General features: G+C 42.2%; 1 protein-coding gene across 1 annotated transcript in view; it reads right to left on the bottom strand.

Annotated features, from left to right (window-relative positions):
- The window catches only part of LOC126234884 (apolipoprotein D-like), a 225,917-nt gene extending 208,235 nt beyond the window's left edge, over positions 1 to 17,682 (bottom strand). Inside the window, exon 1 of the mRNA XM_049943627.1 lies at positions 17,508 to 17,682. Coding sequence (XP_049799584.1) covers positions 17,508 to 17,654 — 147 coding nt within the window. The 5' untranslated portion in view covers positions 17,655 to 17,682. The remainder of the gene's footprint in view (positions 1 to 17,507) is intronic.
- Between the last annotated feature and the right edge of the window lie 2,220 nt (positions 17,683 to 19,902).

Genomic DNA, 19,902 nt, shown 5'->3' with positions numbered 1-19,902 from the left:
TGACAGATAAAAAGTGTGCGCCGAACTCGACTTGGAAGGCAAGAGATAGGTATTGGAGGAAATGAAGCTGTGACGGCAATTCGTGACTCGTGCTTGGATAGCTCAGCTGCGTGCCATGATGGAGTAGAGATAAGCGCGTCTGCCTAGTGAGCATCAGATCCGCATTCAAATGCTGGCCTTCGTCGCTTCACTCTACATATATACATTATAAATGTCTCTGGAACCATATATCTTCATTTCTGCGGCAGCGTAGCTCAAATGTTAAAAAATGACTGTGAATTCCTAAGGAACAAAACTGCTGAGGTCATCGGTCCATAGACTTACACACTGCTTAAACTAACTTATGCTAAGAACAATACACACACCCATGCCTGAGGGGAGACTCGAACCTCCGGCGGGAGGGGCCGCGCAATCTGTGGCATGGCGCCTCATACAGCGCGGCCACTCCGCGCGGCTGGCACCGTAGTTCAGCGTGTTCAGGCAGAGGGTTGGCTGCCCTCTGTAATAAAAAGCTGAGGTGAAGTATTCAAGGATGAGCCTGAAGGGGTGTCATGTGACGTCTTCTAGTTTCGGACGAGGATATTTGAACTATATAAAATAGCACGTAGTCAGATGTGGTGGCCGAGCGGTTCTAGGCACTACAGTCTGTAACCGCTCGTCCGCTACGGTCGCAGGTTCGAATCCTGCCTCGGGCATGGATGTGTGGTGATGTCCTTAGGTTAGTTAGGTTTAAGTAGTTCTAAGTTCTAGGGGACTAATGACCTCAGATGTTAAGTCCCATAGTGCTCAGAGCCATTTGATTTTTGGTGACCTCAGAAGTTAAGTCCCATTGTGCTTAGAGCTATTTGAACCATTTCAATTTGAAAATAGCAGACAAACATAATTGAAGCATATCGACCAATAAAACCAAGGCCACGGCATTCCACGACTCACAACTTTTAAGATGTCAGTCCTTACAGGGAAGCAAAACTATTGAAGAAGTTAACTCATGCAGATTTTCGGCTGTGCCGTGTCAAATCTCGGCAAAGGTGATATTAAAAAAAGTTTGAGAGATTGAATATGATGAATGGTGCTATCAAAAGAACGCCCACGGGAAAAGCACGAAAGGACATTATGCTAAAATTTCTTAAAGTTATGGCAATTTCCTGTGGATCATGTGGGAAAAAATGAGCTGTGAACTACAGAACGCAGAGTAGACTCCAAGCAGCAGAGACGAGATATTTAAGAACAGTTCACGGAGCAACAAGAAGATAGAGATTTAAAAATGAAACCATTAGGAAGAATGTAGGAATGTATAACTTACATGGAAAGATTAAGGAATCCAGAAAAGAATAGAAAATGTAAAAAGAATAGGCGATGAACATATCCCAAAACAACTGCTACAGTACTTGCCCAAAGCTAAAAGGAACACTGGTAGACCCCAGAGAAAATGGATGAATCAAGAAGTTGCAACGGACCAGCTCGTCTAATACCTGAGGGAGCAGAAGAATATAAGAAGAAGCGCATGCAATTTGTTCTCCAAAGGTTTTTTTCTCACTGAGAAAAGAAGGTGGTTTTGAAAGTTAATATATGTTAGAAATTTCAGGCAAGAACTCTAAAAAGGAACTCCTAAGTGAAAAACTGAGTCAAATGTCGACGTCTTTCGAAGTAAATGCAGGTAACATGTTTGATGTTAAAAGGAACAGGAAATTTCGAGTAATCATATGCTGTAGACAAAAGTATGACATTAATGCATCACAACGAACTTTTAGAATGTGTAAATTTAGGCCACAAAATCAGAGAGCTTTTAGTCTGCAGCAGTCGATCAGCTATCGATCTGGCGCTTTCTGTTGATCTCTGAACACAATAAGTGGTGAATTCAGGATTTCACACTCTTCTAATTTAGGTTTTCTGTGGTTTCGTTAAATCACTCCAGGAGTCTGCTGGGATTATTTTCATAAACGTCCCCCAGGCTCCTCGTCCCCATCGTACTCCATTTGTGAAGTTCATGTCACGCCATTGTCTGTTTCGCTTAATAACCATCATCACAGTATACAAGTTCATACTTTATTTCCATGTCACATCTTACCATATGAGTATGCGTAAATAATATTTGAACTTTTGTACTGTGATGATGGTTATTAACCAGTATCATTAGTGATAATAAAGGACGTATAGACAGCTACGTGTTACGCATTCCTTAACAGCTCTTGGCAGTCGCCTTTAAAATACGTTTAATCTTCTCCAATCAGCTGTTAATTCGATGAGTCTGAACTTCAATCTTAGTTTTCTTCGAAGAAAACGAACTGACCGAAGCAGCTAGTTAGTTTGCAGTAAGCTAGCTACCGAGGAACAACTGAAGGCCAACTGGGCGATCACTGCGCGCAACCTGCAAGTGAAAGGCACTTCCGAGTATCTCAAACATCTAACTTGCAGCGCTGTCCAGAATCATTGCAGGCGTACCAATGAGCGCTAGCACGATTAAAACAGCTTAACGAATTCTCTATGAAGAGTCGAAGTGGAAGGCAGAGTGTTTGGTGCCACTGGGAATCAATAATGATCTCGTTGTTATTCACTGTGAGAATCGTGAACGATCTCAGCTTGAGTGTGCTGTAGATAATTCAGCCTTACCCTTCCTTCGTCACACTTCTGATAGAATGTCCCGAGACGACCTCTATCACAAAAGACTATGCTTCATCCCTGGCCTACCTATGAGCTAGGTTTGTCTAAGAGAGACATTTCTCATTATAAGTGGTCGCTTGCCAATTAGCGTAGCAATGTCCTTCAGCAATGGGTATGAATAACATTCGTTATCGAATCGGACAATCGTACAACATCCTGAAAATACTTCCTGCTACTCTTTCACTTCCTCCAGGACATGAAAAGGATCAGAATAAAATTTTGTCGGTCCTCAGTTCACACCAGTTCCATTAAAATCTATGAGCTTTCCTCACTCTCAGTATCATCATCGTCAGAAACGAAGTAGCGACTGCAGGGGTTAGGTCAGTTTTCTTCTAACATTAAATGGGAAACACATACCTCATATTCTTTGAAATATTGTTCATTTGATTAGGAACCGGCTTTCAGCATCCTGAGCCATCGTCAGGCGACAACTGAATGTCGCAACCACAGATAGAATGACATGCGACTTCCGAATACAGAAGTTTATGGAGGTATATAAAGGGAGAGGCTGCGACAGACTTACGTTGTACGTTGCTTCGAAGTCGGCGTTGCCGTCTTAGATGCCGCAAAACATTAGCAGACTACCGTTTACGATTGCCTCTTAATTTCTGTCATTTGCACGCAACAGACGTTTTAAATAGTGATCGTTACAATACTTATATGAAAAACACACATTTTCAGACGCTTTTCTGATCTTAAATGCATACTTGATCCAATAGTACTGGCATTTGGCCTCGTTAACGTAACTTTATTTTTGTTATACGTTTGGAATAACCAAAGAGAAGAATGTGGCCGGCCGCTGTGGCCGAGCGGTTCTAGGCGCTTCAGTCTGGAACCGGGCGACCGCTACGGTCGCAGGATCGAATGGATGTGTGTGATGTCATTACGTTAGTTAGGTTCAAGTAGAGCTAAGTCTAGGGGACTGATGACCTCTGATTTTAAGTCCCATAGTGCTCAGAGCCATTTGAACCAGTTTTGAGAAGAATGTGATATCAAAAGGCTGTTTTCCTAGTTCATCATTCTTCTTAATTCGAAATGAAGAAACTGATGTTCGTTCTATGTTCTCTTCCCGAAAATGCTGCTAACATATTTCACTTGTTTGTTCGGTTTCCAATCTTCCCTTCTCATAGCGTTCACCCAGAAAGCTTTTCGAATAGGATAGATGGAAATCTATAGTCAAATCGCAGAAATAATACCATTACATTAAAAGTAAATGACACAACTAGAACTAAGAAATATAAAAGAAAATTTCGTTGAACGAGTGCATTTACAAATGAAATGTGACTCCTTGACACTTGAGGCTACAGTCAGAATGATTAGTACACCCGTAAATGATGCAAGCTGTCATTTTTTGGGCAAGTGACATGGTGGACTTCTGCTTCAAGTATGTGACATCATGACTGCTCCTCCTATTATACCTCTACGTGGAAGATACGTAAAATGATGATATAGGCAGTGTTGACAAAGGAAATTAGTAGTTGTTTATGTTACTCAGAAATCATTACATTTAGCAAAAATAGTGAATAATAAAATTTAATTTACTATCATAATCTAGAGCGGTGTGCTGACCACACGACCCTCCTATCCGCATCCTCAACTGAGGGTGACACGGCGGTCGGATGGTCCCGATGGGCCACTTGTGGCCTGAAGACGGAGTGCTATATCATAATCTAACATTTTCATAACTGAAACATGCAGAAGAAGGAAACTGTCGTTTAAAGCTGGCATTCTGTGTCATATGTTCACTGATTTTTAGAATTCGATTTCTATATAACGTAAAAAGTAATACTCTCCTTAAAATCGGTTCGTTATCTATTAAATTATATTTTTCAGCTGATCAGAAAAAATATATTCTTTTTATTATTTTTGTCGTGTACTGTCAAACATCGGCAAAAAATCCAATTAAAGTTAAGGTTTCATTTGTAGGGCGAGACAGGAGGGTGTGTGAGTCTACAGAGGTAGGCCGATAGCTTGCAAGTCTCTGGAGACGAGTCGAGAAACGATGGGAATTTCTGTTGCGCTTCGGAAGCCAATGGCCTCAAGTGACACGTTGTCGCCATTGACATCACTCCTGCACCTCTTTAAACTTTGTTTCTCTGTGTCCAGTCAGCGTCCAACGAAGTTAGTTCCTGACAAACGTGGAGCAGATACACAAGGGCTTAAGCGGAATCGACGTGTCTTATACGCAGAGAGGATTCCATTTAGGGGATGCCACTGCACAAGTATTGAGAAGGCACGTATGAACCCTTGTGACTACTCAGCAAAACTGTGATCTCGAACGGGGACCATAAATTTCATGATTTTGTTCTGTTGTTTCATTATGTCATATAACACAGAAATCTTGCGCTTTAACGGACTCACATTTTTTGGGAAAGTCAATGTGAAGCCAAAACCATGGCTCTGCGTACGATATGATCGTACACTCGTTGACAAACAGGCTACAGCAAGTTGTCTTATACTAGAATCTGTTGTATGTCAGACGATAATTCTGTCCTCAGTGATGGTGGTACTTTACGTCATTTTGTGCATTTTGCGGCCTCGTTGAAAGATGCAACGTTTTCAACTGTCTTGAAACGAGTAAGGAGAGAAGAACATTAATTGTGAGAAATTTTCTAATCTGAATGCTGTATAATTTATGAGAATAGTCGTTTTTTCTTCATTTACGAAACATATACAATTCATTAACCTAATACTATTATTTCAGAAGCTTAATTATTTACGGACTCTTGCCAAATTTCACGTTATATATTGTTTATGGAATTAAGGAGTCTCGCGAAAATATTGTTTACTGCAAGTAATTTTCTAAATAGCTTTTTGTTTAATGTTTGATTAGCATACTGCGAGACTCTCGCATCTCGAAAGAACAAGAGATACGGCAGAAAGTTGAACCCTTTCAAGTGGGTCACATGCACCAGAGGGAGCCGCTACGACAATGTCCAAATTATTGTTTCTGCGCACATAGCGCTTATCCACCTCATACTGAAATAATTAAGCATTAACGCGTTTAGCTGCAAATGTACATATCGAGATTACCACTTGTATATGAAATCAGATGAAATTCCAATTGTAATACACCGCACGTTCGTCATACATAGTGTTCCTTTTACTCATCAAATACTCCGAATGGCTGTATTTCATGTGTGCATCAGGCCGAAGCGAGTCCTCGTTACGTGCCACCAAGCACACAGTGGAGTAGCACCTTTGGCTCAAGAAAAACAAAAATGCGACTTTGTCGGAGATTACTCTTTTAAAGCAGTTTTGTACGAGATGTCGAACGGCAGGTATTGTCTGAGCTTTCCTAATGGTAAAATCGTAGTAGCATAGGTACACTCGAAATCAAAATTTTACTGGAATTTCCCTGACAAGGAATAAATATTTCGTCCTTAACAGTGCTATTTCCACTTGTAGAATACGAGGTGTAACTGGTATAAGTAAAAATATTTCTATGGATGGCTGCGGACGGTATAACGAACAACATTTCATCGGTATTTACGTCATTTCGAGACTAATAATTGTAGCTATTACAATTCGTATGTGTTTAGGTTGGTTATTACCTCCAAGTATATGTGGGAAGAGCAAGCCATTAACGCCTATTATCCCTTGGGCAGCAGGTCAGGGGTTGAAGTGTGGACGCGTGGACGCAAAACGGGTAGTCTATACTGACAGGCGTAGTCCACTCAAGTGTTGCAGTTATGGTTGTGCAGAAAACATTAGGTCGTAAAGTTGGTGATGTGCTTGTCGAAAGACTGTTCGACACAGAGAAGAAACAACTGACACACTCATGAACGTACTTATTAAGATATCACATATAAAAATATCTACAGTTATGCCTGTTGCAACTTGTGTGTGTTGTGAGTGGTCAGCTAACATTAGCCCCCCCTTAGTCCTAGCTAAACTCGTTGGCTATTTACCCGGTGAGGTGCCTGAAGTTTACTTGGAAGCAACCCTATTTGTACCACGCAAAGCATAGATGAAATCATGCTTGACATGGACAGCAACTCAATCTTCCTCGTTTCTCAAACTCAATATTCACGCGCGTAGGATTTCTTCAAAGGTATATAGTTTCCATTTTGTTATTAGTGGGTGGTGTAGTGGCTTGGTAGCTCGGAAGGTAAGCGCCAGACTACAACTGTTATGAGCCAGGATTCGACTCGCAAACGATACAAGGATTTGTTTTTCTGTCGCATCGCTATTTTCAGCTCTGGAACCCATTGCTGTGGAAAGTGCCAAATTGCACCGTATTTTAAGTCTATGTTAAAATGTAGGTTTCCGTATAAATGGCTGGATGAGTCACGTCAAAGAAACCGTGGAAAGCCAAAGCGTACTACCACCAACAGGACCATGCTTATTAACGCGCTGTGGTGCTAAGAAAGATTCTCGAGTTGAGGGCAGCTTTACCTACTTGATGTGGGCAAACTCACAAAACATTCGCGAATATTAGAGTTGTCTCACATACAGAGTGAATTTAAGTTATATGTGTTAATGTACATGTACCTGCTGTTCTCTTTTCTTTCCTAACGGAAACAATGCTGACCAGACTCCTAAAGATGTGTGAATGTTGAGAGCACTTTGTTCCATAGACGACTAAGTCATTAGAGTACGTATTCAGACGGAACAAAGATGGGGCAGAAAATCGGCTGGCCATATTTTAAAAGTAACCAGCTTGGAATTTACCTATCCGATTTATGACAACTACGGAGAACCTGCATCTGAATTACCGGAGGGGAATTTCAGTGCTACTCCTGAATGTGAATCCGGTGCCTCAACCTCGCTCCGTGCTAGTAGCTGAGGTAACAAGCGTTCATAGAAGCGGTTTTGTCATGTAACTAATCAATTTCACTGGCTGAACAAAGTTTTCTCGTAAATGATCATACTTCCTGAGTCGCTTCCTTTTCAAGACAAGAAAATTTTGTTTCTCTGAATAGAACGATTGCACTGGCACGTGAGTTTGCGGTATTACACATAAAACTGGACGAGGGTTTAGAAACAAAAGATGTGACAATTTTTATCCGTTACAGAAAATATGAAATTATGCGTATATGCCATATGAGTTGGTTCATACCATGTCTGTGTGAAGACAAAATGTATACATTGTTGACAGCAAAAGTAAAACATCCTAGAAGAGTTTAAATGGCAATGGACGTGGTACAGTGGGGCTCCCAGCCTGTAACAAGCCTTGCTACTGGACGTCACATCGGCGGCTTGGTTGTCAGTTTGCTCCTCGTTTCATCGAGCAGTGTTTGATTTGATCTCATGAGGCTAAGTGGACCCTCTACACAGACACTTGCATCACATATGAGGTGGTCACCGAGAGTCAAACCCAGGATCTCAGCTTCCGTAATCAACAATGATAACCATTAAACTACGGAGGCAGACTGCATGGTTGTTAAAATAATGGAAATGTGCTTGATAAGAGCAACGTTCAGATCCCCGCATGGCTGTCGTAATTAAGATTTTACGAGGTTTGGCTAAATCAACCCCCCCCCCCCCCCTCACGGCCCCTTTTAAACTAATATTACGTATCTAATAACATCGACAGTATCCTAAACTCAGATCCTACTTGCTTTGGTGACATCTACATTTACAATACTAACACGTACGCATGCGCAACATAATGTAGGTTCTGACTGTAAGAATACGTTCCCTCCAGTCATCATAAAACAACAAAATGATAATCTTAGACACTATATTATTCACATTCTCTGTGAGACAGGCTTAATTTGTAGCGTTACTTTCTGATTTCTGCATCTACATCTACACGGCTACTCTGCAATTCACACTTGAGCGCCTGGCAGAGGCTGTATCTAATCGTTTTCACACTATTTCTGTACCGTCTCACTCTCGAACAGCGCACGGAAAAAATGAACACTTACATATTTTCGTGCAACTTCTGAAATCTCTTTATTTTGCTATAATGATCATTTCTCTCTATGCAAGTGGGTGTCAACAAAATATTTTCGAATTCGAAACGTCGGAGATTGAAATTTCGTGGAACGATCTCGCCGCAATGATCATCTGTTTCAATGATTGCCACCCCAACTCGTGTATCATATCCGTGATAGTTTCTCCCCTCTTTCGTGATACAGTGCTGCACTTCTTCGAACTTTTTCAATGTCCTCAGTCAATTTCATCTGTTAGGGATCCCATACCACCCTAGCAGAGGACGGACAAGTGTAGTATAGGCAGTCTCTTTTTAGTGGACTTGTTGGATCTTCTAAGTGTTCTCCAATCTTTGGTTTGTTTCCCGTCTACAATATTTATGTGATCGTTACAGTTCGTGATTTTAATTCCTAGGTATTTAGCTGAATTGATAGACTTTAGATTTGTGTGACTTATCGCGTAACCGAAATTTTGCAGATTCCTTTTAGTACTCATGTGAATGATCTCACACTTTTCATTATTCAGAGTCAGATGTCGTTTTTTGCACCATACAGATATCTTTCCTAAATCATTTTGCAATTGATTTTGATCTGTTGGTGACTCTAATAGACAGAAAATGACAGCATCATTTGCAAATAATCTAAGATGGCTACTCAGGTTGTGTCCTAAATCATTTGTATAATTTTTATAATATAGAAACAGCAGAGGGTCTACGACATTTCCTTGGAGAGCGCCAGATATCACATTCGTTTACTCGATGACTTTCCGTCAGTTTATTACGAACTGTGACCATTCTGGCAGAAAACCATAAATCCAGTATCACAACTGAGACGATACTCAAAGGGCACCCAATTTGATTAGAAGTTCACTTGTGAAGAACAGTATGAAAAGCGTTCTGGAAATCTAAAAAAAAGAATCACTTTGACATCCCTTGCCGATAGCACTCATTACTTCGTGACAATAAAAAGCTAATTGTGTCACAGGAACGAAATTTTCTGAATCCATGCTGACTGTGTCAACAGATCGTTTTCCTCCAGGTAATTCATAATGTTCGAACGCAGCATATGTTCCAAAATCCTACTGCAAATTGACGTCACTGACATAGGTCTGTAATACATCGGATTACTCCTATTTCGTTTCTTGAGGATTCGTGTAACCTCTGCAGCTTTCCAGTCTTTAGCCATGGTTCTTTCGTCAAGCGAGCGTTGTGTACGTTGTTAAGTATAGAGCTATTATATCAGCATACTCTGAAAGGAATTTAATTGATATGCAGTCTGGACCGGAGGACTAGCCTTTATTAAGTGATTTAAGCTGCTTTGCTAGACCGAGGATGTTTGCTTCTAAGTTACTCACGTTGGCAGCAATTCTTGATTAGGATTCCGGAATATTCACTTCGTCTCCTTTGGTGAAGGAATTTCGGAAAACTTAGCTTTAGTGGCATTGTCATCAGTAACATCACGATTGTTTTCGGGCAGTGAATGTATTGAAACTTCCTGGCAGATTAAATCTGTGTGCCCGACCGGGACTCGAACTCGGGACCTTTGCCTTTCGCGGGCAAGTGCTCTATCAACTGAGCTACAGATATACATAATGTAAGAATGTTTATATTTCTGCTATTATATATGCAGTAGTCATGTTGTAGAAACTGTTGTACATACAGTTGTTTCTCCCTCTGTATCAGATGCCACTGACTATGGGCTATTGACCCGAATACCGGTTTGGCAAATAAACATTTCAGGTGCAGCTCACGGTGTTTGGAAAGATGTTCTTTAACAAACATCTTAAAGCTGTGGAGCATCAAGCATTCAAGATTTTTAAATAATTACATTGTTGTGGATTAAGTACTCTTCAAACAGTACTTGTTTTCTGTAGCTTAGTCCCGGATTGGTAGATATACTGGAACACATAAAAATATGTTGGGGAAATATTTGCCTACCTCAATTGTATTCTGCTTTTCTCTACTTAAAAAAAAAATCAGAAATTTAAAAGAACGTACGTTTGAATATTTTCTCGGCATAAATTTTCGTCTAACAATTCTCCCTTTGAATCTAAAGGTCAGAATTAATTTCTTCTTCTTCAAATTACGTTCGCAATTGTCAGAGAATAAAGTACGGTAGACTTTCTAGCGGTGGTACTTCTTATCTAATATTCTAAGTGCACATTAGCTACGAAAGCGGAAGTATCTACTTTGTGTGTTCTTTCTTCAGTCAGTATACATCAAGAACGAAATACCGTAATTACTACAGAATCACAACTGAAGTGCAAGCTATATTTTTAGTGTTGCAGTTATCAATAATAGTATCATGCAGTCCAGAAAAGAATGAAAAAATTAAAAGTGTATAAATGAAGAATGTACACACTTAATAAGTATTTGAGGAGTTCTACGCAGAACAATCTATGAAAAACAGCAATATACGAGTGCTATTTTTTTTCAAACACCAGTCGGTCGCGAACTTAAAACCCCAGTGAAAATCAAGTGAAGCTTTGCACAGATGTGTTCCGCAGTGACTCTCGTATGCACTTTTCAGTTTTGATCAAACAGTGAGCACGTAAAGATGCCTAGAAAATATAATGGCTGTGAGGTCAGCGTATTGGCACAGACAACGAGCTGCAGGCCAGTATAAAGAATCGGTGAAAATCACCCAACTGCTGCCTTCTATGACGAGCGTACTGGGAAGCTGGTACCATGTTACGACAAATGTCTAAGTCGGAGTAGCGACTATGTAAAGAAGTATCTGAAAGGTGTAGCTAAATGTTGCGAACAAAATGTTTTTGCATCTAATAGATGTTAGGTTTTATTTTCCCAATCACAGCTGGCTGTCAACTGAATGGCAAGTGTGCAAGCCCACGCCCACAACACCACACCAAAATGACACTTCGCTGCTGGTCAAGGCTGCCTAGTCTGTTAGTAGTCTGTTGCCCAAGAATTATGGGAATGAAACTCCTGAAACTGTTCCTGTAATAAGTTATGAAACGTATTGTAGCCAGAGTCTACTTCATTTGTAATTAATATAACATGGTTGGAAACAGCACCAGGAAATAAACTTGATATGATTGTGAAATGTTTTAGTCTGTAGTGTTTGGTAGGGGCACAAGGAAAAGAATGCAACGTTTACGCTCAATTTGTTTCTATAAAACATTAATTCAAATTTCTGTCACAATGCTACGCCAGCACGATCCTCGTAAAAATGTAGTAAGGTGTTCGGAGATAATTCTTCGCGGTTCTTTGCGAAGTAGTTGGGAGTTGATGTCTTTGAAAGCTAACATTCCTGAGATAATGGGAGGTAGAAATTTATATGAAATCGGCTACTCACTGTATTAGTACTACTTAATCCTATGTACGTAGTAGCATATAATCAAAACAGAAAGAACGTTACATGATCAATCCAACAACCTTCGGGCGAAACACGCACAGTTTCACTGAAAACAATACAATATTGCATTCTATGAAAGATTGCAGAGTTCCCCAGACTCCATTTTATTAACGTTGCTTATTCGTACAACATACACGATCAGTTTCAGAATGCACATTCAATCATCTGATGTATCTGAGAAACCAATAATATCTATATCGACGATGGAACATGTTTTCCGAAATCGGTCATGTCCAATGAATAATCAGAATCAATAAATTGGAATTTGAGGAATGTAATCTTTCACACCCCTTTAGCAAAATACAGCTTGTCCCATAAGGAATAATCAGTATCCAGGAATACGACAGTCGCCAGATAGTCAGTGTTATGTTCTTAGTTGCACCTAGTTACTCGGGTAAACATGGCTGGCGCAAGGCTTACATTCTATGAAAGGAAGTCAGTTTTGAAGTGGTATTTTAAGTACGAAAACATTAATAAGGTTGAACGGCAATGGCGAAATGAGTATCAAACAGAGCCACCGACATGTTTAACGATTCGTCGCATTCGAGACAAATTTGAAGCCGAAGGCTGTGTTAAAGATGTACACAAACAACGATCTGGACGACCTGTAACAGTAACAAGTCCAGCTAACTCCCGTCGTGTGTTACAATTCACTCGCTCACCACAGAAGTCTGTGAGACAGTGTGCCCGTGAAACTGGAGTGAGTCGCTCAAGTGTTGGGCGAATTTTGAAGACAGCAAAGTGGAAGTGCTACATCCCACGATTGCTACACGCAATGAACGAGGACGACCCAGATCGTAGAATGGAGTAATGCGAGTGGTTTACTAACATGGTGCTCAACAATGAAGAGTTTGCAGAGATGATTGTGTGGTCTGGTGAGGCACAGTTCAAACTCAATGGTACAGTAAATCGCCACAATTGCATCTACTGGGCCGCCTAAAATCCGAACGTCCATGTAGACAAAACCGTGAATTTCCCAGGAATAAATGTGTGGTGCGGGTTGTCTTACCGGGGCTTGATTGGGCCATTCTTCTTTGACGGCACAGTTACCGGTGAGGTGTACCTTCAGAAGCTTGAAACATCCATTTTACCTGCCATCCGGGACTTGTATGGAGACGGAAGAGTTTACTTTCAACAAGATGGTGCCTCAGCCCACTACCAAAATCGTGTTAGGGCCCATCTCGAAGAAAATCTACCAGAAAGATGGTTAGGCCGTAGAGGTGCTGTGGAGTACCCACCACGTTCCCCAGACTTAACTTCTCTGGACTTTTACCTGTGGGGAACACTAAAGGAAGTTGTTTATCGACAAAAGCCACGCACATTGGATGAACTTCGAGAATCCATCGTACATTTATGTGCAAATATCCAACTGAACACGTAGCAGTCAGTAGTTCGTGCTGCAGTTCGGCGGCATCGTTTTGTGTGGATGTTAATGGTGACCATTTCGAACACCTACAGTGATATCTTTAAGTTGGGCTTTAAGGTACACTTTCACCAAAAATGAGACAACTCTGTCAATTAGTTTGCAAGTTATGGACTTTTAAACAGTGGATACATTTTTTTGGACCCGTCTGTATATGATGACTTTTGGACATTATTAAGGTAAATACATTGTTTGTTCTCTATCAAAATCTTTCATTTGCTAACTATGCCTATCAGTAGTTAGTGCCTTCATTAATTAGAATTTTTTATTTAGCTGACAGTAATGGCGCTCGCTGTATTGCAGTAGTTCGAGTAACGTTTTGTGAGGTAAGTGATTCATGAAAGGTATAGGTTATTGTTATTCAGGACCATTCTTTTGTGGGGATTATTGAAAGCCAGACTGCTTTGCGCCAAAATATTGTGTGTCAGTTCAGTGATGATCAGAATGAGTAAAGAGAGAAATATCTGAGTGCGTTCAGTCTGGCTCAACTGTTTGAAAATCAAATACCGTAAGGGTTTTTCCAGCACTGTCACTTCATAATTTTTCAAAGGGGATGTTCCAAGCTGTTTCCCCAAAGACAGTGCGATGAAAGCGAACCCCCGCCTCCGGTGTTGAAACTACAAGGGTCCAAGATCTGTCAGAGATACACATTTTAATCGTAAAGAGTCTGTGAGACTAGAATAACACTTGACAGACTCTAAAGAAAAGCAACTTTGCCTCCACCGTCTCTCGAGAAATGCGGTTACTCTGAACCAATGAACACCATGGATTCTTCAAATCAAATCGCTCACGAGGAGAACATGGCAACTGCCATAACCCGATTTCCCAGAAACTTCGCTCAGTGGAAGAGGAATCACACTAACAAGGGGAGGCCGTCAATTGTGAAATTCAGATTCGATTCATACTGTGCATAATAAAAGCTCGTGGCTAGAGGTGTAATGTGGCAAAGCACCAAGATGCACTTCTCTGCCGTTGTCGAGAAAATCGACAGTTAAAATAAATCGTTGCGGTGAAATACTCTCTACGATTAATAATCTTCTACAGCCTCGTGGCGCAGCGGTAAGCGCTCGGGTTCGTAATCCGAAGGTCGCCGAATCGAATCTCGCGCCATGCACCATTCTTTTTATTATTAGTTTTTTGTAATTCAAGCTTATGCATGTTGGTGAAGGCGGATCGCTCTCCAATTGTACCGCCTCCATTTTTCCGTTTGTTTAACAGAGTGTACCAAAGCTTTCACTTCCGCACTGATTTTCGACGATGTTATAACTTGCGCTAGGGACCACATCTACCTTCTTTCGAAGTTAGCACGCAACTACGCTGTTATGCGGCGGCTCGTTTCGGCCCATTCAACATCTGTCCTTCAAGTGTAACGAGCGAGTAACGGAGTTTATATTTCATACCTGCCACAGCAAATTTGTGTTCGTGGGGTTTCTATTCTAATTCGAACGTTTGACTTACGCTATACGTATTCGTTTCGGAATATCGTTTCTACGTCTTCCGTTAACTATACGTGGTTAACATTATGAAGACAATTAATCACATTTGTGAAATACAACTTTGTTTGCGGAAAACATAATGATGTTCGAAGTCGCCAGTTTTTCCACGACAAACGAATTTCAACAACTTATTATATGCATAATTGTTGCAACTGATTGCCGGGAATTATATATATATATATATATATATATATATATATATATATATATATATATATGTGTGTGTGTGTGTGTGTGTGTGTGTGTACCGATGACCTCGCTGTCTGGTCTCCTTCCCCAAACCAACCAACTATATATATGTGTGTGTGTGTGTGTGTGTGTGTGTGTGTGTGTGTGTGTGTGTGTGTATACACACATTTGAATTACAAAAAACAAAAAAAGTTGCATGGCGCGAGATTCGATCCGGTGACCTTCGGATTACGAACCCGAGCGCTTACCGCTGCTCTACGACGATGTAGAAAAATCCTTAATCGTAGAGAGTATTTAACCGCAACGCTTTATTTTAACTGTCGATTTTCTCGACAACGGCTGAGAAGTGCATCTTGGTGCTTTGCCACATTACACCTCTGGCCATGAGCTTTTATTATGCGCAGTATGAATTGAATCTGAATTTCACAATTGGCGGCCTCCCCTTGTAAGCGACTACGTGTCTCGGCTTATCCGTAGATATTAGACCGTTTCTGAGAAAACGGCAGTCAAAGTTTTCGACGTACTTTAGAAGTCTTTCACCGCGTGGTAAGCGGAGCAGAACTGGTGGCATAGTCGTTACTTCTCATTTTCGCCTCTTGTGTTCCTAACCCTTTTACTGTTTTTATTTATTTATTTTCGTTTATCTAAGCATGTAGAATGTTTCGTACGAAGTTGGTAGACAGAAGGGCATTATATTAATTGTAAAACTACAACAGGGTTTAACTTTAAGTGTCACAAATTTGTATGTATGTGGTTATGGCAATTTCAGTGTGTTTTTTTTTTTTTTTTAAATTCGCTTAGTCTTATATTTCATTCTTCTATGAATTCTTGAGTCAGATATTTTATTTTTATGTTTATTCTCCACGAAGACTTGATGCATACCTTTGGATGATATCGATCGTGGAAACATTCGAAACATAAATTCCGAATAGCACCGGTATCACACAAAGGGAGGTTCTCCACAGCGACATTTCTTCGAATGAATTTCACTCGGGAAGAAAATATCACAGCTGGTCCTGGCGGAGGTTCGAGTCCTCCCTCTGGCATGGGTGTGTGTGTGTGTGTTTGTCCTTAGGATAATTTAGCTTAAGTATTGTGTAAGCTTAGGGACTGATGATCTTAGCAGTTAAGTCCCATAAGATTTCACACACATTTGAACATTTTTGAAGAAAATGTCGTTAGCATTGCAGAAGATTTCAAGTACTGCCAATAATTTCGTGGAAAACTACGCATTACGGATCACTTTTCCGAAAACTGACGCTTGCAATTGATTTTGAATCAATTTCATCGAAGACAAATCCAAATTATTTTTCCACTCATTTATTTTGATTTTTATTAATTCACTATAGATACAATTAGCAAGCGAATAAGGACAACGTTATTACGATATGAACTGGAAAACATTCGTGTAACAAACTTCTACAGACAAAGGTAGACAAGTTGATAAAAATAAACGTAAAAAAGCGGGTTACGAACACTGGGCGCAAAAGTGTGAAGCCGCAACGCTAGCTCCTGCGCCACAGCTTCGGTTGATCTGTTTATTCGCAAAAAGGCACATAAAGTACCTCGAAATTTGACCGTCGTTTTCTCAGTAACGATCGAGTTCTACAACTAAGCTGAGACCCGAGTTCCTTATGTTGACCCCTCGTCCACCCAGTGAAGTTTCTGGGAAATCGTGTTGCCGTGTTCTCCTCGTCGGTACGTACCATAAAACAACTTCCGAGAGTGTTTCTGTTTGGTTCATACCAGTTCTGTGCAATTTTTAACACCAGTCTATTTTTTTCACCTCATATTATGAATCAAACAAGTATAACCATGCCCAAGGAAACAGGTTGAACAGTGAAACTTCCTGGCAGATTAAAACTGAGTGCCGGACCGAGACTCGAACTCGGGACCTTTGCCTTTCGCGGGCAAGTGCTCTACCAATTGAGCTACCCAAGCACGACTCAAGCCCCGTCCTCACAGCTTTACTTCCGCCAGTACGTCGTCTCCTACCTTCCAAACGGTACAGAAGCTCTCCTGCGAACCTTACAGGACTAGCACTCCTGGAAGAATGGATATTGCGGAGACATGGCTTAGCCACAGCTTGGGTAGCTCAGTTGGTAGAGCACTTGCCCACGAACGGCAAAGGTCCCGAGTTCGAGTCTCGGTCCGGCACACATTTTTAATCTGCCAGGAAGTATCATATCAGCACACACTCCGCTGCAGAGTGAAAATCTCATTCCAAGTTGAACAGTCTTCGAGTGCGAACCGTAACAGTGCTTTTTTCTTCACTGAATATCGAGCTTACAAACCACAGTCCGCTGTGACAGATTTCTACCAGTGAAGGTAGCAACTGTACATGCTGTTAACGTGGTGACTAACTGTTGTCACAATTCCTATGTGCCCGGTAGCACTGACATATGAGAGCTGTTTTGTTGTTGATGGCCTGAGTCACCCAGAGGGGATCAGAGGGGTGACTGTGAAGTAAGAGACGTGACTGACCTTCTTGATGTCGAAGTCCCGCATGCCGCGGTGCGACGGGCACCTGCCGAAGCCGAGCCTCTGGGCCGCGGCGCCTGGCGCGTCCATCAACACGAGCAGCAGGAGGAGCGCGAGCGCGGGCGCACACATCGCGGCAGTGGTCGCCATGGCGGTAGGCGGCGGAGTGGCGAGCAGCCGGCTTCTGCGCGGTGTCCCCGCGCCGGCCGCAGACGCCAGCGCCGCCACGCACTGCGGTCAGCGCCCGCGCCGAACGCTGCCGCTCGCCGCAACTGTGCGACTTCCTCCGTTCTGCACTGACCTTCTACTGTGAAGTCTGTCGGCAATGATAAAGCCCTCGGTTACTCATTTGGCCTTGCGAACTGCATCCAATAATGAACGAAAGCAATAAGATCAGCGGCTGTAGCGTGTTGATCCGCCAGTGGAACACGATACAGCAGTGACTCTGCGGGACACTGACTCGTCAAGTCATTGGTAAACTTCCGGAGGCATGTAGCACCAAATACACTACTGGCCATTAAAATTGCTACACCAAGAAGAAATGCAGATGATAAACGGGTATTCATTGGACAAATATATTATACTAGAACTGACATGTGATTACATTTTCACGCAATTTGGGTGCATCCTGAGGAATCAGTATCCAGAACAACCACCTCTGGCCGTAATAACGGCCTTGATACCCCTGAGCATTGAGTCAAACAGAACTTGGATGGCGTGTACAGGTACAGCTGCCCATGCAGCTTCAACACTATACCACTGTTCATCAATAGTAGTGACTGGCGTATTGTGACGAGCCAGTTGCTCGGCCACCATTGACCAGACGTTTTCAATTGATGAGAGATCTGGAGAATGTGCTGGCCAGGGCAGCAGTCGATCATTTTCTGTATCCAGAAAGGTCCGTACAGGACCTGCAATATGCGGTCGTGCATTATCCTGCTGAAATGTAGGGTTTCGCAGGGATCGAATGAAGGGTAGAGCCACGGGTCGTAACACATCTGAAATGTAACGTCCACTGTTCGAAGTGCCGTCAATGCGAACAAGAGGTGACCGAGACGTGTAACCAGTGGCACCCCATACCATCACGCCGGGTGATACGCCAGTATGGCAATCACGAGTACACGCTTCCAATGTGTGTTCACTGCAATGTCGCCAAACACGGATGCGACCATCATGATGCTGTAAACAGAACTTGGATTCATCCGAAAAAATGACGGTTTGCCATTCTTGCACCCAGGTTCGTCGTTCAGTGCACCATCGCAGGCGCTCCTGCCTGTGCTGCAGCGTCAAGGGTAACCGCAGCCATGGTCTCCGAGCTGATAGTCCATGCTGCTGCAAACGTCGTCGAAATGTTCCTGCAGATGGTTGTTGTCTTGAAAATGTCCCCATCTGTTGACTCAGGGATCGAGACTTGGCTGCACGATCCGTTACAACCATGCGGATAAGATGCGTCATCTCGACTGCTAGTGATACGAGGCCGTTGGGATCCAGCACGGCGTTCCGTATTACCCTGCTGAACCCACCTATTCCATATTCTGATAACAGTCATTGATTCTCGACCAACGCGAGCAGCAATGTCGCGATACGATAAACCGCAATCGCGATAGGCTACAATCCGACCTTTATCAACGTCGGAAACGTGATGGTGCGCATTTCTCCTCCTTACACGAGGCATCACAAGAACGTTTCACCAGGCAACGCCGGTCAACTGCGGTCTGTGTATGAGAAATCAGTTGAAAACTTTCCTCATGTCAGCACGTTGTAGGTGTTGCCACCGGCGCCAACCTTGCGTGAATGCCCTGAAAAGCTAACCATTTGCATATCACAGCATCTTCTTCCTGTCGGTTAAATTTCGCGTCTGTAACATGTCATCTTCGTGGTGTAGCAATTTTAGTGGCCATGGGCTGTAGCTTGTTGATCCACTAGTGGACCACGATACAGCAGTGATTCTGTGGGAAACTGACTTGTCAAGTCATTCGTAAACTTCCGGAGGCATATAGCACCAAATATACTACCGGAAAAAAGCAACATCCTCAAAGAAAAGGTCATTTAATTGACAAGTGAGATTACAGATTAGTTCATGATTGTAGGAGTACACAAAAAATAAGCCAAAATACGGTGACCATAAAGGATATCTCCTGGTGGCGATGCGGGCACCTGACGGGGAACAGAACTCTGTAAGCGGAACAGACATGGGCGGGGTATCACCACAGCGAGGATATGGGCTGCAAATGGAGAAATCCTTTGAGATAAGTGACTTTGACAAAGGGCAGATTACATTTATGCAGAAGCTGTGAACGTAAAATCCTGGAAACGACGAAGCTGGTCGAATGTTCACGTGAGGCCGGCGGCGGTGGCCAAGCGGTTCTAGGCACTTCAGTTCGGAACCGCGCGACTG

The sequence above is a fragment of the Schistocerca nitens genome, chromosome 1 (genome assembly GCF_023898315.1).
Source record: "Schistocerca nitens isolate TAMUIC-IGC-003100 chromosome 1, iqSchNite1.1, whole genome shotgun sequence".
NCBI lineage: Eukaryota > Metazoa > Arthropoda > Insecta > Orthoptera > Acrididae > Schistocerca > Schistocerca nitens.
The sequence above is the reverse complement of the archived record's forward strand: the minus strand, read 5'-3'. Positions and strand labels throughout refer to the sequence as shown.